Source organism: Rhinolophus sinicus, linkage group LG07, assembly GCF_036562045.2.
Source record: "Rhinolophus sinicus isolate RSC01 linkage group LG07, ASM3656204v1, whole genome shotgun sequence".
NCBI lineage: Eukaryota > Metazoa > Chordata > Mammalia > Chiroptera > Rhinolophidae > Rhinolophus > Rhinolophus sinicus.
In genome coordinates, this window is record NC_133757.1 from 119,555,298 (window position 1) to 119,582,323 (window position 27,026).

At 35.3% G+C, this 27,026-nt stretch overlaps 1 protein-coding gene across 3 annotated transcripts in view; it reads left to right on the forward strand.

Annotated features, from left to right (window-relative positions):
* Positions 1–27,026, forward strand: part of SCLT1 (sodium channel and clathrin linker 1) — a 95,364-nt gene that overhangs the window by 41,609 nt on the left and 26,729 nt on the right. For 2 of the 3 annotated variants that reach the window (XM_019749028.2, XM_074338522.1), the window contains 7 exons: positions 780–871; positions 5,004–5,181; positions 9,309–9,407; positions 14,788–14,859; positions 18,813–18,887; positions 20,741–20,886; positions 23,683–23,875. In XM_019749028.2, the coding sequence (XP_019604587.2) occupies positions 780–871; positions 5,004–5,181; positions 9,309–9,407; positions 14,788–14,859; positions 18,813–18,887; positions 20,741–20,886; positions 23,683–23,875 (855 nt within the window). The remainder of the gene's footprint in view (positions 1–779; positions 872–5,003; positions 5,182–9,308; positions 9,408–14,787; positions 14,860–18,812; positions 18,888–20,740; positions 20,887–23,682; positions 23,876–27,026) is intronic. The other variant, XM_019749029.2, reaches the window with a different exon arrangement.

Below are 27,026 nucleotides of genomic sequence, written 5' to 3' on the forward strand. Positions count from 1 at the left end.
ACTACTGCTTTAAAGCAGAACTGAGCACTGTATTTGATGGATTTATAAAGTATGCAGATGTAAGATACGGCAACAGTGGCACTAAAGGCTAGGATTGTATGTGGAAATAAGTACACAGTTGCAAGGTTCCAGTATTTTCTCAGAAATTAATTAAATATTAATGCTAAATAAATTGGGATAAAGATGCATATTATAATCTCTAGAGCAACCCTAAAAAATAATTCAAGCAGGTTTAGCTAAAAGCCAATATAGAAAAATCAAAATGGTATGTGTAGTAAAACATACTTGAGACACCAGAAGGCAGGAAAGGATGAACTGGAAGTTTTTTTTGTTTGTTTTTTTTCAGATGGCACAAATAAAACCTATTAATATATTTTAAAGCATCACCATGTCAAAGAAGAATTATCCTGTGCTTATAATGGGATGTGGTGTAACCTAGTAAGAGAGCATATTCTAAAGGCAGACTGCATGCAAGTCCTTTGTTTTGTTAGACTTGCAGTGTAGAAATACAGCACTTTGAAATACTGTAGAAATCTATATGTTTTGATTATTGATTACTTAATACCTGATTGATGGTACCTAATACAGTGAGGTTCTCTTCCCCCTTTTTTAATGTTATGCATAATTTGCTCCCAAAATGTCTCTACTTCTTTAAACTGACATATTAAATTCTAGCAGTGTAATAACTTTAGAGAGAGAACTCTTGTCTTCATGCTGTATAATGAAGTATTGAATTTTTACATACTCTTAAGTAAGCTTTCAGTTTCTTTATTTTCCAGGAAGAGGATATGATGTCTGCCCAAGGAAGAGAGGAAGCATCAGATAGGCGTTTACAACAGTTACAATCTAGTATAAAACAATTAGAAACAAGGTAAATTGTTAATACATCTCGCTTTGTCTATATGCTTCAAAAGATATTCTACAGTAAGAGTTTCAGTATGTATTTTATAAGTGCTAAATAAACTATAATCATTGGTTTGAAATCTGATTGACTGGACATTGTTTATTTTTTTTAAATTGTATTCAAAAGATTGGTGTATTTTGAAAATATATTCAAAGATCATTTCTGTCTTTACCTTTTCCCCAAAAGAGTCATAGTCAAGTTTAGTCAACTGCAAAATCAAAAATGTTTTTTTGATCTTAAAGCAGAAAAAAAAAATAGTAATGAGGTTGGGTTAAAATTACACAGAAGAACCATTTCTTACTAAGTAGATATACAAGAGGAAAAAATACTTGAGAAATCATTATAGATGTTTCCCTTGGAGTCTTCCAGAGCAATAATTTTTAGTTATCTTTGAAGTTCTGGACTACTTTTAAAATATATTCTGTAGCTTTATCCTTAATTGCTATCTTAATGCAAACACTCTGGAATCTTTTGTTGATCTCATGTCATTTCCTAATCCTTATTAGGTGTTCCCTTAAGAAACTTCAAAATTGTCCTTTATAATCTATTGAAGATGCAGTGACCACAACCTGTAAATTCACGTTATGGTTTAGAATTGAAAAATCTACACTGTATGAGTGGAATCTGCTACCGTCAGAAATAGTCTACTGATCTGAGCACATCAAAAATTGAGATCTCAGCTCTAGTCACAGATCCATGGCTTATTGTTTGTTCAGAAAAGAAAAAAAAATGTCTTTGACCTTCTATTTCCTGTTCTCCAAAATGTTAGTAAAAGTAATGTTTTTGCTCAGAGGAGGTTGAGAACTAATTGATTTTAACTGCTAACTTGAGATTCTGATGAAAGCAATTGTAATTTTTAAATGCTAGGGGTTTTGTTTTTCATTTTTCTAAACTTTTCAGCAGTCAATTGTCTCACTGTTTTCCTGAACTTTTGTTGCATTAACCTTAGAGAAAAGGTCTGTGGTTGTAAATTTTTATTTCTGTTAATTTAGTAGCATTCTCTGCTATGAAAATAAATGCTAGAGACACACAAAACAGTGAAATCTGAATGAGTGAATGTCTTAAGTCGTGCCTTTAGTGTTGAGGCTTTGGGGATTCTTGTTATTGTCATTTCATTTTGTTTTGCTTTTAGTATAAAGCTATTTATAATATAGCCTAACTAAACAGCTCCCTAAGAAGAGGTCACTGAATGTGTAAGAAAATCTAAGGATATTTCTTTTTTAAATCTAGTATCCAGTTAGCCTCCTGTGAAGGAGCTATTTTTACATCGGCTGTCTTTTAGAGATTTTAAGTTATTAAGTTCTTACTATGATAAAAAATGGTTATGTATTTTAAAGTTTAAAAAATCTGTATTTTTATATAAGAGAAAGCATTATTATATATTTGTGTATTTAATAAGTGTCTCTAGTAATGTTTAGCCAATATGTTTAGGTGTGAATGTATTATTCTATTTAGTGGAACTGCCATGTTGAAAAGCTATGTTTTTAATGGTCATCTTGGTTCCATAAAATCGAAGATATTTTCACCTCAATAAATACTCATTAGTGTAGTTTTTAAATTATTACTTATTTTTAAAATTATTTGTGATCTTTTCAAACGCCACAAACATCGAAGAAGCATAAGTCATTTCCTTCCATCTTCCAAGGAAGGATACCTTTTTCCTCCTTTAGCTGATTTATGGATCCTGGGAATCATCTCTAGGGAATGACAGTTCTCTCTGGGAAAGACTTCGCTGGTTTGTCTATGCTCTGCTGTGTACTAATAAGGCAGGAGTGAAATGATTAGAATGGCTTTAAACTACCTCTTCATAAGCTCTGCATGAGTCCCCTCTGGCTGGCCTAGATGCCATGGTGACGTGAAAGGATGAACTGAGTGTCGCAGAGTGACAGGTGTCCTGCGCCTCTGGGGAGAGGTAGAGTGGTTCACCTTCTAGCAAAGATGCTTTAGCCGAAGATGGAATGAATAATACCCTGTATATGAGTATAAATCATTATATTACAATACGAGATGACTGAATTCCGTTAAAAGGTAGACTTGAAGATTTTGATCAAAAAGCAAGGCCCAGTAATATGTTGTTTTAGAAAACAACTAAAACAAAGAATAAATGAACTAGAAGAAAGATCTCAAGAAAGGAAAGATGAAGAGGATTTGTCTTCAATTTAAAATACAGCTTTTAGTGGAGAATAGAGCAACTTATAAACAAAAAGGAAGTGGGAGCGATAGATTCCTATCACATAAGGTAGGATGTAAAGGTAAAAACAGTAAGTAGAATAAAGAGGGACCTATTATGAAAATGGCACTATTTTGAAAAACATACTTACAACATGAATAAATCAAAATACAGCAAATAACAGGACAGCTCAATATGTGTTTCACAAGCTAGGAAGTGCAAGGGTGATTTGATGGAAATACAGTTGTGGTCATTATTTTTGGCTCTCTGCATCTTACCTCCCTTCATGTCTGGGGGCTTCCCAAATAGACCAGCTTATTCTGTGGTAAAGTTCTGAGCATGTCCCTTGCTACAAGGCTTCACACCTGGCTTTCCAACTCTCCCAGTGAGGCTGTGAACTTACCAATATCATTTTAATTAACCCTCTTTCTGCTTAAGTAAGAGTTGGCTTCTGCTGCTGGCAGCTAAGAACCCTGATTAAAATAGTAAATAGACCTTAACTCACTTCCCTTGGAATTAAGCAGATCTACTAAATAACAACAAAAATATGTTTTTAAAAGAGAGGAATGAAATACAAAGTAGGCAGAGCTCTCACAGTTCCCAGAGCGGGAGCAGGAAACTTCTTCCTGGTACCGTTGTGTTTGGCTGTGGGTGTTGGGAGCAGGGAGAGGCCAGGGAAGGTTTCTCCTGCCACTACTTGGGGGGAAAAAACCCTGAAAATAACAAAGAAAGGTATGAAATCTAAGTTATCTTGCCAGAGCATACAGGAACATGTTACTAAAGATTCAGGGGTAAACAAATGAAACAAATGAAAAGGCGTAGCAATCTTTTGAGGAAATCTAGGAGATTACATTAACAGTCTATGGATGAAGGACATCATCTTATAGAAACTGAAATCCCAAAAGTCGAAAACAATAGTCAAATTTAGCCGTATTAAAGTCAAATGTTATAGTGTGGTAAAGATTCCCTAAATAGAGTCAATAGGCAACAACAAAAAAGTAGACTTGAGAAAGATATTTGCAGCATATAGGACAGACCAAGGGTTAGTATCTTAATAGTCAAAGAATTCTTATAAAGGAACAAGCAAACTAAATAACCCATCAGAAGAAAACAGGCAGAGAATATGAAGAAGAAATTTCAAGATGACAATTCACATGGGTAACTTAAAACATGTGCTGAAACTCTCCAGTAATCAGGGAACTAAAAACTAATAGTGAAATGAAGTTACATCCATCATTGTAGGAAAGGAAAGGGCTTTAAGATGTGTCGCTTGAGGGGATTTCTGCAAGATAGTATTGAATGAGAAAAGCGTATATACTATTAATATGATCTTAATTTTTATAACACAAAAATTATGTTTAAAAACCTACGTATAGATGTGTATATACTGTGTATGTGTATTTGTATGTTATATATATATATATATATGATTTTATGAACACAGAGAAAAATATTCAAAGATATACATTAGTAAGTTGACATGGATTCCCTGGGTATAGAGTAGGAAAGGGGAGCCAAGGCACAAAAGAAAAAAGGAAAAAAAAAGACCATATAAATAAAAAGAACAACTCATGCTTTAAGGATTTGCTTTATAATATTATCATTTAACTGTCTAATACACCGTGATGCTATAGAAAGTATAACATTAATTAGAGTCAAAATATCTAGATGCAGTCGCAGCCCCACTGCTCATTAGGCATATAACCTTAATCAAATGCTTAACCTTCATTAAAATGGGTCTGTTTGTTATTCTTTAAAATGGAAATAATGAAATCTGCTTTATAGAACTTTTGTGCGAATCAAATGAGAAAATACATGTGAAAGTAACTGGAATAATGTTTGTCCTGTAATAGATGCTCAGTAAATCTGCTATCTCCCTCCTTCCCTTTAAAAATACTTAACTTTTACAATGCAATTACTAATTTTTAGATTATGTGCGGCCATCCAAGAAGCCACTCAATTAAGAGCAGAAAACACACATTTGGAAAAACAGACTAGAGAATTAAAAGCAAAGTACAATGAATTAGAAGATGAAAAATGTGAAGCTATTCTAAGAGCCAGGAACAGCATGCAACTCCTGGAAGAAGCTAACCTGCAAAAAAGTCAGGTAAGAAAACTAGTTAACATGTTTATGAAAAATAAAATACTGAATATTCCCCCATATAACCCAATAGAAAGGGAGTCCGTAACTACAGAATAAATGCATGAAAATGAAATTCCTGTGCTCTCCATTTAGAGACATGCTAGGTTCTTGATAGTAAGACTTAGTATCATAAAATATGACAAAATGTCGGCTCTGTCCCAAAACTTCCCTATCAGACTTTTCTTATGTCTACAATCCTGTGTAATTCATCTCCATCCCCTATAGTCTCATACTCTTTAAACATTAGTAGAGCAGAAGCTTAATTGACAGGAATTGAATTTAGCTGCAGAGATTTATTAACGAGCCTTCATGTCACTGTTTTGTGTTTTCTTAACCCTGTAACAATTGATTCTTATGCTAAACATATCCTATTTCTGTCTTCTACCACTTCCATATGAATGGTGTATAGTTTATAGAAGTCATGGAGTAGATAGATTTGTTTTTAATGTTGCTGCCTTCCTTATGTAGAGATCATTAGATCATTAATTCACTTAACTTGAAAATGGGTAATACTCTGTTGGGAAATATGAGGTGCACAAAGGAAATACTCTGTTTTATTTATGTTTCTTTTTTGATGTAGTAGAAGGTTTTCCAAGAGCGCTATTAAAAAGAAAACAAGCTATACATTGTATGTTAGTTAAGAAGCTAATAAGAAATTTAAAAAAAAAAATAACTATACATTTTAAGGTGTGGGAATGCTAAGGTGCTTATTGTACCTTTCAGCTAATCTTCCCATCTGTGATATGAATACTATAGTGCGGGGAGGCCTGCGGGGTCTCTGCTCCCGCTCCCACAAAAGAACGCAGGATATGGCTAGGCCAAAAAGGAACACCCACGGAGCCATAGGTAGGGGAGTCATACCACTATATTCTTGCTGGCGGCACTATAGTCTTACTGGAGGCTGAATCCACCCTGTCTGCAACCCACCATCCTAACTGCAATCCGCGCTTGCCAGCTCAGCCACCATCTTCTTGCTAGCCCCCATTTTCTGCTAGCGTAGCCACAGCAGTTATATTAGTGGCCAATGGCTCACTGGTTACAGCTGACGGCCAACTAGCCACAGCTGCTGGCCATGCAATCACAGTTGATGGCCATTTACTACCTGAGCCAGCAGCTTTATATGTGAGGCCAAGAGCCTGGAAACTGCTTTCTGGGGCTCTGTCCCCACACTCCACCCCTACAGGCTCTCGCCTCACAATCTACGCAACAAGTGTCTTCCGCGAGGGGCCCTGTGCGAGTTGCCTGAAGGTGAATGCAATATCCTGGACACAGCCAAGCTCTCTGGGCACAGCCAGGGTTTCTCAGGGCACCACCAGTACTTCTGGGCACAGCCAGACTTCCTGGACTTCTTAGGGTACCACCAGTCTCCCCAGGCACAGCCAGGGTTTCTCGGGGCACCACCAGTACTTCTGGGCACAGCCAGACTTCCTGGGCTTCTTAGGGTACCACCAGTCTCCCCAGGCACAGCCAGGGTTTATCGGGGCACCACCAGTACTTCTGGGCACAGCCAGACTTCCTGGGCTTCTTAGGGTACCACCACTCTCCCCGGGCACAGCCAGGCTTCCTGGACTCAGCCAGGGCTCTCAGGGCACTGCCACTCTCTCTGGGCACAGCCAGACTTCCCGGACTCAGCCAGGGCTCTCAGGGCACTGCCACTCTCTCTGGACACAGCCAGACTTCCTGGACTCAGCCAGGGCTTTTCAGGGCACTGCCACTCTCTCTGGGCCTCTCAGGGTACCGTGCTGGAACAACAGCGGCTCAAGTCAAGGTGCTTACATATTCTCAATGGCGGCCAGTCAAGACACAAAAGCAAACCTCCATCAGTTCCACTACATGGTGGTATGTTCCCAAACGGACAGTCAAGCTGTCCATTAAATTAGGGATAGAAGACAATTCCCCATAGTCCACAGTCATTCGCCAGTGCTGTCCTGGGGGTGAGGGACGACCTTGACCTCACCCGCATCTCCCACGGAGGACTCAGCAAGCGTTTCCTCCTGGGACTACAAGTCCTGCAGCTGGGCTGCCTGAGCAAGCACTTCCCAGCCCACAGGGCCGCAATGACCTTCGCTTTCTCCGGCCTATGCTGGTTGGAGAACCGTACACGTCTTTCCACCCCTCCACGGGGGTCCAGCTCTCCGGCAGCTGCTCCCCCTGGTCTTCCTGAGACTGAGTGTTCATACGCACAAACTGTTCCACCGCCCTTCGGGGAGCTTTTGCCGGCACCGTACCCTGCTTGCGAAACTGAGCTTTTATAAACTGCTCCACCAGAGAGTTTCAGCTGACACCACACCCTGCTCGCTGCGCCATGTGTCACGCAGGGCAGCCTGTGGGGTCTCAGCTCCCGCTCCATATGAGGCCAAGAGCCTGGAAACTGCTTTCTGGGGTTCTGTCCCCACAAATACTGTTTCGTAGAATGGTTGAAAGGCACAAAATAGACATAGAACGCTTAGGAATAGCTCTTAACGCCTAAGTTAGCTAGAAAAATTAACAGCAGGACAAAATTGTTTATCTCTTCCCCCTGAAACCTCGTCTTATGAACATTCTTAACACCAGGTCTCTAAAGATGAACATTTGTGTAGAACAAATGGACAGAGAAGGTAGTAGTGACACTCACTGTGTAACTGTAAGTCTTCTCACCCACGTCCTAGTCAGCAGACCCTTCCAGAGGCTGCTCATAGCTGTAAGATCGAGCTCCCTCTTGACTCATTGCTAAATTGCTAGAGGGCTCCCACCTTCAGTCACCTGTTCTAAGAAGTCAAGGGTTCTTTCAGGCCTTCCTACAAACAGACCTGAAGCACAGCCTTGCATAGTTCTCTTAAAATGCTTCCCCCTTTCCTCATTGTCCCATTCTCCCCCACAAGCTGCTACATCAAGACAGCTGCTCCTCTTAACTAGCCTCCCTATTTACTCAGGAGGACAGTTATTAAACAATGAAAACAAGACAGAGATAGGAATGTGTAGGAAGACAGTAGGATCAGAACACAGGGCCACTTATGTGACGATAAAGAGAGAGAGAAAGAGAGAGAGAGAGAGAGAGAGAGAGAGAGAGAGAGAGATTTAGTCAGGCCTAAAATTGGAGGAGTCCTGGGCTCAGAATGATATTTGAGCTAAAGATGTAAATTTGGGAGTTTTCAGCATATAAATGATATTTAAAATCATGAGATTGGATTAGGCCACCAAGGGATAGACGTAGATGGAAGAAAGGACCAAGGACTGAGTCTTGGGTAGTCCAGTACTGAAGAGGTTGAGGAAAAGAGGAAGAAGCAACAGTACAGACGGAAGTGGAGGACGAGTAAGTTAGGAGGAAACCCAGTACGTTGTTGCTAAAAGTCAAATAAGAAAGTAAAACAAGGGGGGAGAGGTAATCAATTATCTCATCTGTTGCTGAGATTGAATAAGGTAGTTACTCCAAATTGACTCAGGAGTTATCAATATGGAGAACATGGATGGTGGAAGCCTGATTGGGGTGAGTGTGTAAGAGAGCAAGTGTTGTAGATGAGCTAGTGCAGACTTTAGAGTCTTGCTGCACAAGGAAGCAAAGAAATAGGGTGTGACTAACGAGAGAACTAGGATTATGAGAATGTCTTATAAGTGGGAGATGAAAATGATTGGATGCGTAGAAACACATCAAGAAGACAAAGTTGGTGGAGTCTATAGTGTTTGAGATGTGAGGTGACAAAAGACTTAATTTAAATAATACCAAATAATAGAAAGAGGGAAATCCAAGAGATTTTTCCGAGACTATAATACCTGGATTTGGTGACTTATTTTGTATAGTGACTGAAGGAGACGGAAAATTCAAATATAATACTAAGCTTTCCAACTGAAGAGATTAGAAGAGTGATAGCACACTGGCTGAAATAAATACCAAAAGAAGATAAATTTTTAGTCAGGACAAGGTCAGGTGAGGAGGGTTGAGAAAATAAATACCATTCATGATTTAGGCAAGAGTTCCAAGTGGACATTTATCAGAAGTTTAGAATAAGATGTTTGCTTTCAAGAATGTGACTAGTGGGTAGGTTTTTACCCATTTATTGTTATCTTTATTAATAGTGATGTGACCTATAATAACATCAGATTATTTTCTGAAGGCTCTGCTTGAGGAGAAGCAAAAAGAAGAACATATAAAGAAGATGAAAGAAACACTTTCTCAGTTAATGGAAAATGCTACCAAACGATGCAGGAAGGAAGTAAGGAGTTTTTAATTCTATTTAAAATTCAAAGTTTTACTGCTTAAGACTAAATACTACTTAAGTTTTTGCCCAATGAACCCAGCTAATTAACTGTCAGCTAATTGCATCAGTTGTGCCAAATTTCAAATAAAAATCATCTCAAGGTAGTAGCACAGCTATTTGAGCTAGAGTGGGGTAGCAGTGGGGGGTCAGGAAATGGGCAGGAGAGGGGTTTAGGTTGGGTATGTAATGACGATTAACACACCTGAAGTGTCAAGTTAAAAAGAAGGCTCAAAAAGCAACTATGAACGCATAAGAAGTAAGAAAACCTACCGTTGGTTACAGTATTTTAGAGTCTTAGAACCCGAGAAATCTGTTTTAACCACTTATTTATTGGTAAAAATACTGAAACCCACAAGAGGTTACTGACCCACTCAGTTATATACCAGTTGAAGCCGTAGCTTACACAAGACCTGCCCCTTACTCTACTGAGCCCAGCATGGTTTCAGCCACATCATGCTGGTACTTACACAATTTGTGTGGTTGTTTGCAATTCTATTATCAAGAAAAACCTAGTATTTTTGTGTTAAAGTAATGAGTTGTTTCTTGGTTTGAATTGTGAGGCTTTTGAAAGTTAAAACCGTCTTGGAAACATAAGTTGACTTTGATTCAAAGAGACAGGGAAGACATACAGGTATTTGCCTTTCCCTCTGGAATAGACAGGAATCAGTTCATGAGCCATGTGGTACAAGTGTGAAAATCTAAAGTGAGTTTAGGAGGAAGAAACCACAAAAAAACCATTTTGAAGATGAAAAAAAACCGGAATACACGAGTTAAATCACTAGCTGAGGGTTCCACCTCTAGAAGTGGCAGGACTGGGAGGCAATACAAGTCTGCGGATTCTTGAGCCGGACTCTCAGTCACTATGAGAAGTGCTTTCACATTCATTTATGTTGTTGTTTTTTAAATTTTCAAACCCATGAAAAGGTTGAAAGAGATGCACAATGAACACTTATTTACCCCTCACCCAGAGAACACTTCACTTCTAAATATCTGGGCATCTGTTTCCCTGGGGAAAAAGGACATTTTACTACACAACCACACCACTGTCACCATACCTTGAAAAAACTCGGCATTACCTTAGTATAATCCACACACAGATTTCCCTAAAATATTCTTCATAACTGTTTGGTTTTTTCAAATCCAGAATCCAGTCAACATTTATGCGTCACTGCATTTCTTTGGTCTCTATGTCTGTAGTCTTCATCATTTTAACCCAGTCACCTGCCTCCCTCTGCATGTGACAAAGAGTCCTTTGTAGAATACAAGCCTGTTGTCGTTCAGGATATTCCACATCTGGATTCATGTGGCTGTTTCTTCTTGATTAGATTCCGGTCATTTCTGGCACAATGGTATGTTGACCTCCTACTTCATCACATCAGGAAGCTATAACGTCAGGTTGTGCATTGGTGATGCTAAGCTTGGCCGCATGGTTAAGGTGGAAAAACCAGGTCTCTCCATTTTGTACTTACTAAATAGTTGGGGAGATACTTGAAGACCATGCAGGTCTCCTTTTCCACCAAAATCTTTCATCCAGTGGTTTCAGCATCCACTGACAATCCTTGCCTGAAATAAATATTATATGGGATGATGAAAAATAATATTCTAATTCTGTTATTCTTTCTATACATTTATTAGCTGTTATAAAGAGATGTCCTGCTCCCTTTTTAATATCATTGTGGATTCATGAATCTTTTTAATTTTATTTATGTATTTATTTTTCTCTTTGTTTAATTTACTAGGGTAATATTGTTAGTAAAATTATAGTGTACATTAATATAGCTTCAAGTGTATATTTCTATAATATGTCAACTATATGTTGCATTGTGTGTTAATTTTTTTGTGTTATAATCCATTACCATGCGGCCAAGCTTAGCATCACCAATGCACAGCCTGACATTATAGCTTCCTGATGTGATGAAGTAGGAGGTAAACATACCATTGTGCCAGAAATGACCTGAATCTAATCAAGAAGAAACAGCCACATGAATCCAGATGTGGAATATCCTGAACGACAACAGGCTTTTTTATTTTCAAATTGTCTCTCTTAACTTTTTTGCATCAATGATGTTCCTCTCTCATCCTGTATTTTCCCTGCCTCTGATCAGGAATCAGCCACTTTTTTAAGAAGGCTTCATTGTAATTTTTTAATTTGACATTTTGGTCAGAGACAAGAATTAGCAAAAGCAGAAATTCATGGTTTAATTTTTACTGTAATATGTACATTAAAATGCTTGCCTACATATTCATAAAAACTGTCTGAAATAGTTAACATGCATTATTGAAAATTAATATTCCTTTCCTTTAAAATGAAGGTACTGTACACCTGAAGCTACTATCATATTGTATGTCTACTATCCTTTACTAAAAAATAAATTTAATACATACATACATAAAATTAGCTCTTGTGGGATAGTTGAATATACTGTATATTCCTCCACTGGATAAAACAAAGGTTTAACTTTTTTCTTACCTATATTTTTTGTGTGAAATATTATTTCTCACCTAAGTAGCCAGAAGTAACCTGGTTTTTTAAAGCCTCATCAGTTTAAAAAAAAAAAAAAAACTCCCATGCTTCCTTTTCCCCCAAGCAATTAAGTGGTAGTTTTCATTCCTACAAAGTCATTGTATAACTTTTCTTGTTGCAAAAGTATTTCTTAGAAATTTATTACTTTGTCATTGTCTGACTAAATTAGGTGATTTCCCAAGATAAAATTTCTAATTTGAGGCAAAATCCATATTAAAGCCTGGGTTTTTTCTTTTCTTTTCTTTTTTTTTTTTTTTTGTTCTTTATCTTGTATATCTTTTCTTCTGAAATCCCTGAGCTATTCTTGGAATTGAAAATACTATATAACTTTGGCTGCAGTTCAAAGTATTCTGGATGACATAGCTTTAAAATAGATATTAATAAATTTTGTTGCTTTTAATCATACAACTGTTTTTTATCAAAGTGCTCATAGTATGAGAACTCCTCATTCATTTTTTAATGCTAAAATAAATTCACGTTCATTTTATGGTTGGTAGGGGTTGTCTTGTGCATGAATCTTTAAATAATCTCAGTATAATTTTTCCAGTGTTCTGATCTCTATATTCAGTCCAAACCTTGCTGCAAACATGTGTAGTCAACTGCCTGCTAGAATCTAGTTATCCCCCTATCTATATAGTCCCTCCAGGCGTGTGAAACCGGACTCCCTCTCTTACCACCCAGTTTTCCCTTCCTCGTGGACCCCCTTTGAGGCCCTGGACCTCAGGTTCCCCTTCTATTCCACCTGTTCACTCAGAAGTATTTCCTGAGCATTTCCTATGTGCCAAACACTATGCTGGCCTCCTCGCTCTCCAGGTTCCACACTGATGCTAAGTTGATTTTTTAAGTAAACTTTTGTATTATTATTAAAAAGTGATACAAGCTCATTATAAAAGCAAGTGGAAATCTATAAAAGTACGTAAAAGAAAATCAATATCATTTACAGTTCCACATTCTTTGAATTTTCATTTAAACCCAGATTATCAATAATACGGTATAATCATCAGTAACACAAAAAATTCTGAAGATACATACACCAACCTGTCTAAGCCTAGAAGGTAGAATAATGAGGACCTTTCACTTTCCATATAACATAATTTTACAGTGTTTGAAATTTCAAACAGTATGTATTATTTTCATAAACAAACTACATACACACACATATATACATATATACACACACATATATATTACACCTATATTTTTCTGTTTTTATGTAAAATATATTTTTATGTAAAAATGTATTTCTAATTTTTTTTTTAATTTTTCAACTGTATTGGTGATAATTGCCCATTAATTACAATTTGACATGTCCTCCAAATATGTAGAATTAACCTGTTAAATTCAGGATAACTTACGTGTAATGACTTTACAAGTGTCTGTTTTTATTAACTGAAGTAAATATAATGAACAAGTTGTCATATTTATGTTCTGGCTGTAAAATTGAACAAAAATGTGACACTAGCTTATTTCTTTAAAATAGGGAAACAACTATTTCTCAGATATCTCGCAAACATAAAATTTAATTTGTGGAAAAAGAAGCACATTATTTTCTTCTGATTTTAAATTATGGCTAAAGCCGGTGATCAAAATTATATTTGTCCAGTTAAGCAATATTAACACCATCACAGGCCTTTTCTATTCCTATGAACCGACATGTAATATGTTTGACAGGACTTCTAACAGGTAACATGTTAATTAACTAAATAAAGTATATGGCATTATTATAAATGTTCTAAATAAGGTTTACATCATGTTTTAGAAATAATCCATTTTATAAGACCCTAGAAAATTTATAAAAACCTTTGAATCATAAATGTTTGCTGACGATCTATTATCAGTATCAATATTCCTCATGGTCTTTTTAAAAAGTATGAATAGATATTGGAAAACAATAGCATCGAGGAGCCATCCTGGTGAGATGTGGCTCACTCTTAAAAATATTTCATACACATAAATTGTACTATTTCTGAAGATATTTGAATGTTAATTCAAGGAGGGGTTTTCTTTACACAGTAATTAGCACTGATATCTGATGTGCAATATAAAACTATTTTTCTATTTATAAAAGACACTGCCTTTTAAGTTATTAATTACATTCTCAGTGTAATTCAATTTTTCTCCTGACTTGCTCTATGGCAGCAGTTCTCAGTGTTGTTCAGGGAGTCTGCACGGTCACACCTAGTTTCCTAATTACAGTAAAACACGGTCTCCTTTTTTCACTCATTCCCTCATGAGTGTACAGTATTGTTTTCCAGAAGTTGATGGTACACAACAACACTACAGTTTAAACACAGAAGTAGATAAGAGAATCTGTCTCCTATTGAGCCAGACTTTAAGGAAATGTGCAAAAATGTAAAATAATCCAACCTTCTCAAAATATTTTAATTTTGGAAAATGTACTTATTTTTTAATAAAAATATATTATTTGTGTTAACCTGTAATAACCTTATTGTTTTTACAAAGGGATTAACAAGTAAATATTTTGAAATTTTCTCACTTTTCATTTCTAATATGGTAAATTCCAATTGAAAGAACCCATCATAAGCAAAAGATCTTTGTTTTTATAGAGTAAAAGGATCCTGGGCTAAAAAGTTTGGCAACTACTGTCCTTTAGGGTAAATTATCCTATTTGCTCTCCTCCCACTGTCATGATAAACTCCTGACTATTTAATGTATCATGTGCTTATTTATGTTTTATGCCCTAAAAGTTGCAACCTTATTTTTTATCAAAATTGTTATCCTGAATGTTTATATTGGATACTCTTCATTTTATTATAGATCTAAATAATTCATAAATATCTTAATTTACAGGTTGAAAATGCAAAAAAACAATCTAATGTACAGATTTCTCGACTAACAGAAGATCTTTCAGCCCTTCGTATGGTACGTTAGAAGACTGTATTTATATTTTCTTCTGAATATTGCTATTTTAAAGGGCAAGGTACATGTCATTGGGCATTAGTTCATTCAAAAGATACATATTAGGACATGAACTATGCTAGATGCTAGGAAAACAGTGAAAATGGAGATAAATGTGTTATCTGCAGTCTTGGAACTCATGGTCTAGCAGGAGAGATGGATGGCATTTAGCACATTTTCCTATGACTACCTGTCTTTGACAAAGAATGCTCATGGTGCTACTGAAGCCCCCAGCTGCAGCTGCTGCCATATGCTGGGTTCATCTGCAGACCAGAGAGAAAGAAAAAGTATATGTGACAGTGGGAAGGAGGGAAGACAAGCTTCCCAAAAGAAAAGAGTACTGAAGGATGAATAGACAGAGAGAGGAGAGGAAAAGAGGCTAGAGGTGGATTAAATATGTAAATTTAACATGAAGATTTGATGAAATGGAGTTTAATAACCTTGCTTACATGGTATTAAAAGTACAAGTATTTTTACTGGGAAGATACCTGGTTGATATTTAAACACCTCTGAAAGAAGGATCACATCTTTTCTACATTCTACAAACTCTGTAGCATATATAATGGGAACTTAGTCCTTGTGTGTGCGTCCTGAGACCAAAAGCTCAAAAAACTGTTACTTTTTGTGTATTTAATGTCATTTGTTTTAACAATATAGGAACGTGAATTAAAATTAATGGGATGTGATGTGGCCAATTAATCATGTCTAATCCTTTGTGGTTTTTGAGTTTTACTTCCTCTTCTGTCACCTGCTATTTCCTATTCTCTTACATGGACTGGTTTAGCTACCAAAAGATTAACAGCTTGAGGAGGAAGGGACCTACCTTAGTCCAGGATCATTTAATGGATTATAAACTCGAGAAGGACAGCATTTGTTTTTTCTGTTTTCCCAAAGGAATATGTACTAGTTAAGACCTACAATGATTTTAAAAATAACTGTTAGCTATGTAACAACCAGAGCTGTATAAACTCACTTTAGAGTAAAAAATACAGATAATTTCAGATTATTTCAATGGGCGTTTCTTAGGATTTAATGTCATGTTGATTCCATGAGGAAAACTGTACTGACTATTTGAAAAGTATTTAAATATTAAGCATTTAGAAATACATTTGAAGGAAGACACATGCAACTACTTAGAAAAGCAGATTTTTCTCAGGAAACTTGGGCTCCAGTTTGAGGCACAGTAACTTGATGTCAGCGACTGATTTCTATCCTCAGTGCCAATTTTACCACCTTTGCTGTGAAGATGAATTCAGGGAGGGAAGTTAAGCATACGTTAGCTAACCCAAATTAAGTCATGCTTGCAGGAAGGAGCAAAACTTGTATTTTAGGTTACTGTGCAAAAATTTTTGGTTGGTTTAAGAAAAAGCCAGAGCCAGTCCATCTCAAGCCACATATCTCCCTTTGGAAGGCAACACGCACAGCCTTTCTTTTCTCCTACATGGTATATTGTCTCTTAAGTATACTCAAGGCTTTAATTCAGCCAAGTAGCAGAGATTGCTGTCAATCTATAGCCTACAAGACAGAATATTGGCTATAAATGCCCAAATGTATACAAGTAAAATGAAACATTTATTAGGATCTTTTTTATGAATCTTTTTTATGAATGTTTTAGAAGTCTAATTTTGATTTTCCAAATACATGGGCATTTAAACATTTTTTTATAAGTGGCATTGTTATTTCAAAAAATTACACATGTGATATATGAAAACATTTTAACTATTAAAAAAAAACATTCTAACAATATCAAAGCATATTGAGTTAAAGTGATACCCGTTTCATACTTTTTTTCCCCAGAATACCACTTCCTCATCATGGGCACCACTACTAACAATTTAGTGTGTATCTTCAAGCATATGGATATAGGTGGTGCTGCAGATAGAGCCATTGGGTTGCAATGTTAGTTCATTTATTAGAAAAGAGTCAGATCACATGAAGTCTCTTGGTTCTTCTGTCATTGAGTATTCATTTGATGTCAGCACTAGCAAAAGAAAATGTACATATATAAATCATTTAAATGGATGAGGGGCCCAATACCAAGCACATTGGATGCTAGTATACTAACTAGCTCATGTAGACATCTTTTTATTATTGATTACGAATCTAGTTAAATAGAGGCCACAGATCATGGCCTATATGATACTGATTTTTTTTTTTTTGCTGTAAACACATTGAATTTATTTTGTTTGTTTTATATTATGTGTAATTTATTTTATTCCCTATACTGTATATCACATCCCCAAGACTTCTTTATTTTATAACTGGAAACATGATATTGATTCTTAATATTTGTTGCAACTTTATAGTACACTGTGGGGTATGGTACAGTATGGAGTATGGTACACTATACTTTTGTCACTATACTTTTGTCACTATACTGGTACGCTTTTGTCATAATTTCCAAAACGTAGAAGCAACCAAAATGCCCTTTACTATGTGAATGGATAAATGAACTGTGGTAAATCTAACAATGGAATATTATTCAACACTAACAAGCCATGAAAAGACATAGAGGAACCTTAAATGTATATTACTGAGTGAAAGAAGCTAGTCTGAAAAAGCTACATCCTGTATGAATCCAACTATATGACATTCTGGAAAAGGAAAAAACTATGAAGACAGTAAAAAGATCAGTGGTTATCAGAGGTTGAGGAGAGAAGGATGCATAGGTGTAGCCAAAGCATGGAGGATTTTTAGGACAGTGACACTGCACTGTCATGGTGCTATAATGATGGACACACGTCATTATAAATGTATCCAAGCCCATAGCATGTACAACACCAAGAGTGAGTTCAGATGTAAGCTATGGGCTTTGGGTGATAATGTCGTGTAGGTGTAGGTTCATCATCTGTAACAAATGTACCACTACCTTCGATGATGGGTGAGGCTGTGCATGTATGGTGGCAGGAATTATAGGGGAAATCTCTGTAACCCATTCTAGTGTTGCCATGAATCTAAAACTTCTCTAAAAAATAGTCTCTTAAAATAAAATCACAGGAGGTAAGTTGTGAACAGAGGATCAATAGCGTATTTCACAACGTAAGACTACCTTTTTTCATAGATTAGCAACTTAGTGTATGAACATACATGGAACATTAAAGTTTCATTTCTTATACAGTAATAGTTCTGTCTTCATAAAAATAAATTTAGATTAATCATTTGATTTGTAACATAGGGTTAAAGATCTTCATTTTAATCAGAGTTAATTAATTATGGGTCACAATTTAGAAGCTTATTTTAAAATTTAAAAACATTGATAAAAGTTATAAACTTATGATAAAGATAATTGAATCTTAATTAGCAGAACAATGTCAACAAAGCAGGTTCATCAAAGCATAATTTACAATTAGTAGAAAATAACCACACCATTTGCAAAAATAAGTAAATAGATAAAAATAAATAACTGAAGAACCAGTCATTATCATGATTGTTTTTAATTTCATTTGCTTTGGCTGTTTTTAAGTTTTGCAAAAAAAATTTAAAAATTTTAAACTGTTTTAGAATTTATATACCTGTTTCCTTTTAAGCCACAGGTTATCCTCAGGGTGCTATGCCTCCGTCCGGTTCTACATTTCCTTTGACAATGTATGATAAGAATATGTGAAAAGAAAAACTATACTATGAGAAAGAGGTCTCATTTGTTTATTTTTTTATCCTGGAATCAACCTACCTAGCATGTTTACTTAGAACTCCTTGGCATTCGGTACTGGAGGTGATTTCTGAAATCCTAGGGTAGGTAGCTCTTTGAAGACTGAAGGGGTTTGTTTCTTTGTTTGTTTGTAATCAGTATGGTCCTGCTGTATTGATAGGTAAATGTGGTGTTCTGTTACGCACAAATCATCCTACTTTTCCCTTTTTCCCTGTTTTCCTGAAAGATTTACAAATATATTTATGTACTGTATGACTTGAATTTATAGGAGTGTGCCGAAAAACAAGGCCAAATTGAACGACTCATTAGGGAGAAAAAAGCAGTGGAAGAAGAACTAGAAAAGGTAAAGAAAATAAAAATAAAAAATAACTGCCTAAACCCCAACTGCAAATATTCAACATTACTGTCTGCTTCCATCACACTATCTGCTAGCAACCCCTATATTTATATAAGTATTCTCCTGGTGAGTGTTTTCATTTGCTTGGAATATATTCAGACTCTACAATTAAATAATGGTATTGCCTGCGTACATTTTTTCATAAGAGTGGCCACATTATTTAAACTTTTTAATTTTAAAGGTACAAATTTTATGAAGTACCTATATTCCTTGCTTAACTCTCATCGCAAAACTAAATTTTATTTTGTCTGTCTTCTCTTTTTAAATTTTATGCCAACTCTTACTTGGTTTAGGCTATTTATAATAACAAGTATCTATAACCAGAAAATTGTAACATTGCTATGATTTTTACCTTTAAAAGTACAGATTTTTATTTCATAGTTAGGAAAAATATTCCAATGATATTTGAGAAAAAAAAATATTGTGAGAAGTCTATAGTTTAAATATTTTTCTTAAATAACTTTTTTTATTAGCAGGAAATAGCCCACTCTCCTAAAGTGCCTTGGGGAAAAAAGGGGGAGACTAAATTTGATTCAGCATAGGCTATGTTTTAGGTACTGAATTAAGAACTATCATGTAGAGAGGTTAAGTACCTTGTCTGTGTTAAAAAATATTAAATGGTAGAGTCAAAGTTTGATTTTTTTCAAAGAAGAGCTATGTAGCATAAAAAGTATATGGCATGTTTATATTATTGATGTAAAAAGATTGTAACAACATTGGATAGTAAAAGGGTAATTTACAAAACAAAACATTTGTATAATCCCATTTGTGGGGATTATACCACTCCCCTTCAAGGTTGATGCCTTATTAGTTTCTGTCAGATATGTTTCATTTAGATCGCCTCGGGCTATATATGTCAGGGTTTGGGATGAATTTTTCGTATCTCACAGCATAGGCTTTCCTGGGGAAATGTAAAAGTGACAGGGCTAACAGCACCAGGTAACGATAAGGCAATGCTCCTTAGTCTCCACTGCCCCACAGACACACTTGCTGTAGCAGAGTACCGCTGGGACTGCAGTAAACGTCTGTATTATAGGAGCAGGACACTGACGGGTGATAGTCTGTCTTCTTTATAGAGCAGGAGTGACAAAGCAGTCTTGTAAGTGGGAGAAGACTCAGGTTATTTTTTGTCCAGGCAGTCTGGATTTGAAGGGTAACTGTGCGTAGGATTTGTCTGGAAATGTGAGCTGCCTAGCACTTGGAGACTGTGCAGTTCTTGGCATGTTCTAGTCTCTGTGTTGTGGGAGCAGGGCCGGTCTCATGGAAGCTGAGCTTGGGTACAACCACTCCTGCCCAGTGAGGGGAAACCCCCACTCCAGCTAGATCATTGTTTTGTTAACCCAGAGTGGGATTTCGGAGTCACTTTCAGATAGTTCTGCTCATTGTACCACAGCATGTATCTGTGTTTTTGAATGTTGGAATACAGAATTGACTTGAAGAATATTCATCAAAGAATCAGAGCAGTTATGTCTGAGTGGTGACATTTAGAGTACTTTTTTTTTTTTCATTTCAGCTATTTTACATTTCTTTTTAAAATATTAAAACAATCTGAGTAATTTACAATGAGCATGAATAATTTCAAAAAATAAACAATTTTTGTATATGTCAGTTTTTAGCATCGTATTTTATCATTGTGAAACAAACAAAATTATTGATATGTTTTAATGTATTACAGTGGAAACAGATGAATGCGTAATCCTGGGTTTTGATTTCTTATCCTTAATTTCAGTTTCTGAACCTATCATTTCTTAGGACAATTTTGTTCTCTAAGGTAATATACATATAAGCCTCTTCTGCAGATTTGCCGTGAAGGCAGAGTGAATGAAAGTGATTACGGAAAACTGGAAGCAATGCACCAAAGATGCCTGGTTGCAGAGAGAGCAAAAGATGATCTTCAGCTAAGACTTAAGACAGCAGAAAAGAAAATAAAACAACTTGAAATAAAGTAAGATCTTCTTTAGGATTTCCTGTAATAACATTTTCAGAATTCATAAAAATTTTGACAGATTCTTTACTTTTTGTATAATACTAATAATTATATCTTATGTTAAAAAAAAATTTTTTTAGCACCTAATAGATTTTTTCCAAGATTATTTCTGAAGACCAATTTCTTCAGGAAGAAAATATTTAATAGGACTATACCATTGTATCTTAAATTTCTCCTTTTTGGCAGTTAAATAAGATGCATATATATGGTGTCATTTACCTTGTTTCTCTGTCCCATGTAGTTCCTAAAAACTAGTAATTAATGGGGGAAGGAAGGAGAGGATTAAGAGGTACAAATTGGAAGTTACGAAATAGTCATGGGGATGTGAAGTACAGCGTAGGGAATATAGTCAGTAACATTGTAATAACTATGTATGGTGTCAGATGGGAACTGGATTTATCAGGGTGATCACTTCATAAGTTATATAAATGTCTAATCACTGTGTTGTCCACCAAGCCAATATAATCTTGTATGTCAGCTGTAATTGAAAAATTAAATAAACAGAAGAAGCTTAGAACATCAGGAAGGACAAACACAGTAAGCAAAAATACGGATAAATAGTCTTTATTCTCTTGAGCTTTCTAAATTATATTTGCCAGTTGAAGCAAAAGTTGTAACACTTTTGCTTCTAAATGTACGTGTAGGAAATAGTTAAGACAATTGTGTTATAAACAGGGTGGTAAACAGACATAAAAGAAAGTAAGGTTTCTTTACTGCATTTGAACTGGTAAATAACACTACCAGTACTCTGATGGTATGTATACGTAGTGTCATACCTAGAGAAACCACCAAAAAAAGTTACACAAAGAGATAACCCTCAAAAACAATATAGAAAATTGAAATGGGATTTTAAAGCACATTTAAGTACCCCACAGGATGGACCGTCTTTAGTGTTGCCATGCTTATTTTACAGTCCCCATTTCATAATCCTGTTATTTAAAGTACCTCAAGCTCTGTCTGAGTCTCTCATTTGTGTTTCTACTCTTCCTTAGTCATGATGGATTTTCTTTCTCCTCATATATTTTGTAGTTTGTAGTTTGTATAATTGTATATAATACTTTATATAATGGCTGTTGTCTGTGGAAATAATTGTATAGATTTTAGTTATGTCCCTTCAAGGAAGCCGTGCAATTTTTTTCTGCCAGGTGCCTCCAAAGTATTACCAGCTCAGGATGACCTCAAGGCTTATGAATTCTTGGATCATTTGGGTAGTTTACATTCAAATTCCCATTCCAAGTTGAGCAGGCCAATGATTATGGTATCGCATTAGAAACTTATTTTTCAAGTAATGCTTAGGGTGAGACAAACTACCTTGTTGATTCCCTTTGACACTATATAGACCTTCCTCCTAGTCTGCCCATTCAGTGGAATCCAGCTTTATTCAAAGCGTGAGTTCCTACACCCCACCTAAGATACAACTCTTCTTATAGCACACATAGATATTCAAATCCAAGCCCCTTAGTTAGGATCAGAAATCCCCACCCCAGGGCAGTCAGTGCGTCTGCCATTCTCTGACATTCTCTGTTTCAATATCCTCTCCATTTCTGGCCTTATTTCCCTTATATTCTTGCAATTGCAACTATGCATTTAAATATATTGTTGAAGCATTGTCATGTTTCCTTCAGCAATGCTAGGTGTTTGGTAACAGGCAGTTTTCAGATTACCTAATGCACACATATTACTAGGATTGGAGTCTATTAGCCTTTTCAGCCTCAGTTTCCTCATCTGACATGAGAATTGATAAGATATATAAACTATCTGTCATGTAGATGATCAATAAAAGGAAGCTACTATTTTGTTATTTTTATGCTATAATTATTTTTTAAAAACTACGAATTAAATCAAGAGGCTTAATGTGATCCAACTTCATTTTTTTGTAAAAATTCTTCATAGATGGTGGTATTTTGGATTTCTATTTGGAGGGACATACTGTATGATTGTTTCTGATCTTAGCATCTCTGATTTTAGCATCCTTTGATGATCATTACCCATATCTATCACTTCATTAGCAACTTTATCAGTCAAGGGTTAGATAGTAAATAAGACCTGCGGGTATTATGGGAAATGAGAGCCTTGTATATCCTTGTAACACCTATTAACAAGGGAATGTTCACAGTATTTGATTTTCTGGGATTGAAAAGATAGAAATCAAAGCAAGAGGAATAAAAGTTAGCAGTGTATTGAAGCAATATAGGTACGTGTTTGCTGATTGTACCACCCAATAATCCATTGTAGGGAAAGATCAAGAAATATAACTTATTTAAACTAATGTTAAATAAGAAGTTTATACGTAGAGCTAGAAGTTTGTAAAAACTGTTTCTAAGACATATAACAGGAGAATATGAAATAGGTCTTATTATAATTTGGGAATATAGTCAACTACTGTCTTTCTGTGGAGTTGAAGAAATAAAGGAGTTTTGGTTATTAACTACTTCACCTTTCTTACCATTAGTTGCAGTTTGTCCTCTTGAAGGCCTCTTTACACAATGATTCTCAATGTTAGTAAAAGTTTGAAAGAGGTTTCACATAGATTTTCTAGGTGAATGATAACCGTTCAATGTCTGTTGTTAGTTAAGATTACTAAGTTAAATGTATTTGCCTGGCATAGCATCACATTGTGACACAACATATTTTAAGTCTACAGTGAAGAGAAATGGCTCAGAACAAAGAAAACAAAAGTTTATACTATAAAATATGCAGACTTCTTGACTTCTATTACACATCATTGTTTACGTTTCTTTTTTTTTAAATCAGTTCCTCAGAAGAAATATCACGTTGCCAAGAAATGATTCAGAAACTTCAAAATGTACTGGAGTCTGAGAGAGAGAACTGTGGATTTGTCAGTGAACAAAGGCTAAAACTTCAGCAAGAAAATGAACAGTTACAGAAAGAGATTGAGGATCTGAGGAAGATTGCTCTCGAGGCTCAAAAAAAAGCAAAATTAAAGGTATGTTCAGGATGAGTTAGAGTTAAATGTGTGCTTACGGAAATCAAAATATAGAAGATATTTAGAGAGACCCAGTAAAACATTTTAAGGACCTTTTTTTCCCCCCTTCTCATCAGATAGCTCTAAATCATAATGCAGAGTGTTAACCAGTCTTTTCTGTATTGTAGAACTTGGCAAGCATACTTGAAAATGATTGCTTTCACTATCCACACACACAAAAAAATTCTTTTCCATCCATGAAATATACTGATATTCCTGCCAAAGCAATTTAAGCAGTGCAGTGCTAGCAAAACTATAGATTAGATAACTTTACAGACTGCCATCCTCTCTTCTCCCTCTATAATAGCCTCTCAAAAATTGAACTCGAAAACTAGCGGTACAGAGGATGCTGCATCAGTACGCTGCAAGGACCGCTCATAGGTAGTCTGAAAATTCCATGCTGGGAGGAAGGCAAGGAACAAGTCTCCTCCAGAAAAATATGTCCCTGTGTTTTCTCTCATCTCTCCCTTCTTTAATGCTTTGGCAGTAGGAACATGGTAATCTGTTTACGGGACTTCAAGAAGCACAGGTATCCCCACCAACATGTTGCTTGCCTTTCTCCATTCCATGAGACTTTTGTAACAAGTGACATCAACTCTTGAGGATGAAGATCTGTATCTTCTAGTTTCATAGTAAGAATATAGGGTGGTAGTGCTAGTGTTTCACTTTGTTTTTGGTTACTATGAGGACTCATAAATAGTCACATTCCAGTCTAATTCATATCAACATATATTTGTAGAATGCCTCCTATTATAAGTATTAAACACCATAGTTATTTATAAAAGCTTGAACCCTGCAAAAGAGAGCCTTATGTATCATACAAAGAAGTTTGTACTTCATACTTTAGTCTGTGGGAAATCTTTGAAGAACAAAGGGGAAAAAATTGTACTACTGGATACCAAGACTTGATAGAAAGCTACAGGAATAAAAACAGTGTGTAATCAACATAGGAATAACCAACTTGATCAGTGAAACAAAATAGAAGAAAATATAATTCATACAACCAAAAAAAGGACTCATCTAGAATATAAAAACAGTTACCAATTAATAAGGAAATTATTAATGAGGAAAAAAACAATTAATAAGGAGATAACAGACATCCCATTTCCTAAAATAGGCAAGGCTTTAATAGCCACTTCATAAAAGAATATGTGACAAAATGTTTAACTTCATGATTTATCAGGGAAATGTAATTAAAACTGTGATGAAGTACCACTACGTACTTACCAGAATGGATAAAATGTAAAAATTAACAATTTCAAGTGTGGACAAAGATGTAAAGCAACTGGAATTTTCCTATGATACTTTGGGAATGTAAATTGGTACAACCACCATTTGGCAGTATCTTTTAAAGCTGCACATGCATACACACTGTGCCAGATAACCCTGCCTACAAACCCAACAGATACGAGTGCTTATGTTCATCAAAATGTCCACAAGAATGTTCATAGAAGTTTTCATCAAAATACCAAAAACAACTCAAATGCCCATCAACATGAGTTTATATAAATAAATTGTAGTACATGCATATAATGGAATGGATGAAGCAATGAAAAAGAATGATCTATGTCTATAAGCAATAGTGGACGAGTCATGCAGACATAATGTTCAACAAAGAAGCCAGACATAAAAAAAAATGTTTATAGTCTACTGTGTTTCCCCAAAAATAAGACCTAGCTGGACAATCAGGTCTAATGCATCTTTTGGAGCAAAAATTAGTATAAGAACCAGTTTTATATTATGTAAGACCCAGTCTTATATTATAGTAAAATAAGACCAAGTCTTATATTAATTTTTGCTCTAAAAGGTGCATTAGAGCTGATTGTCTGGCTGTCTTACTTTTGGGGAAACACGGTATGAATTTCTTTATATGAAAGTGAAGAGTAGGTAAAATTACCTATGAGGAGGAAATCAGAATAGTGGTTATGTTTTAGATGGGTGAGTACTGATTAGAAGGGCACACAATGGAGCCTCCTGGGGTATCTAAACCTGGGTGGTGACTCTGGTATGTCAGGATGTGTGTAAAAATGGAAGTTGTCCTTTTAAGAGTTATGTACTTCATTGTTACAGAAAGATAAATCTTGGCAGAGGAAAGTGGGTGGGAGTGTAGATAAAACAAGAGTGACAGTGAGTTTGATGATTATGGAAGCTGGTTGATGAGCACATAGAGATTCATTGTAATATTCTAGTTTGTGTATGCTTAAAGGCTCCCATAATAAAACAAAAAAGTCAATGTGCTTTGTTGAAAAAATATTATATCTCCATCTTATATTTAACATTTCATATTATAAATTTCATATGGATTAATAACTAATTAATTTAAGATAGTATAAAACAGTAGTAGGAAATGTAGTCAAATATTTACCCAGTAGATGGGAAGAACTTTCTTAGCAAAACAAAAAATGGAAGAAATTGCAAATGAAAATATTGATAGATTTAAGTATATAAAATTTTTAAATATTTAAAGCCATTTTTAAATGTTTCAAAAAGAAATAAGTGGATGAAATCATTTTAGTTAATACGAAAAAAGTCAAAAACCTTCATATATAAACCTTCAAAAATATAAAAGAAAAATATTTGTAATCCAGTAGAAGAGCATGTATGAGACATGGAACAGAATTCACAAACTAAGAAAAACATTGCTAATAAACAACTTTTTTAAAGTTTAAACTCAAAATTAACTGCAATGTTAGTGTGAGTAAATTTGCAGCTGAAAGTATAAAATGATACACATTTAGAATCTAAAATTCATTCTTAAGAAAATAATTAAAATATTCTATAATTAAAGAAGTTCATTGAAGCATTATTTATAATAACAAATTAGAAACAACCAATCTAGAAATAAACAATTAAATAATGGTACGTCTATAAAACACTGAATTGTCGTTTAAAATTATGTTTCTAAATAATTTATAATGCATTTATATGTTTTAAAAAAAAATCCCAAGCTTTAAAAAAATAAGACAGAAATCACATGCATATCTATTTATATATAGTCATGCACCATATAGCAGTATTTCAGTCAACCATGGACAGTGGTCCTGTCAGAGTATAATGGAGCTGAGAAAGTCCTATGACCTGTGACATAATCATAGCTGTCATAGCACCACGT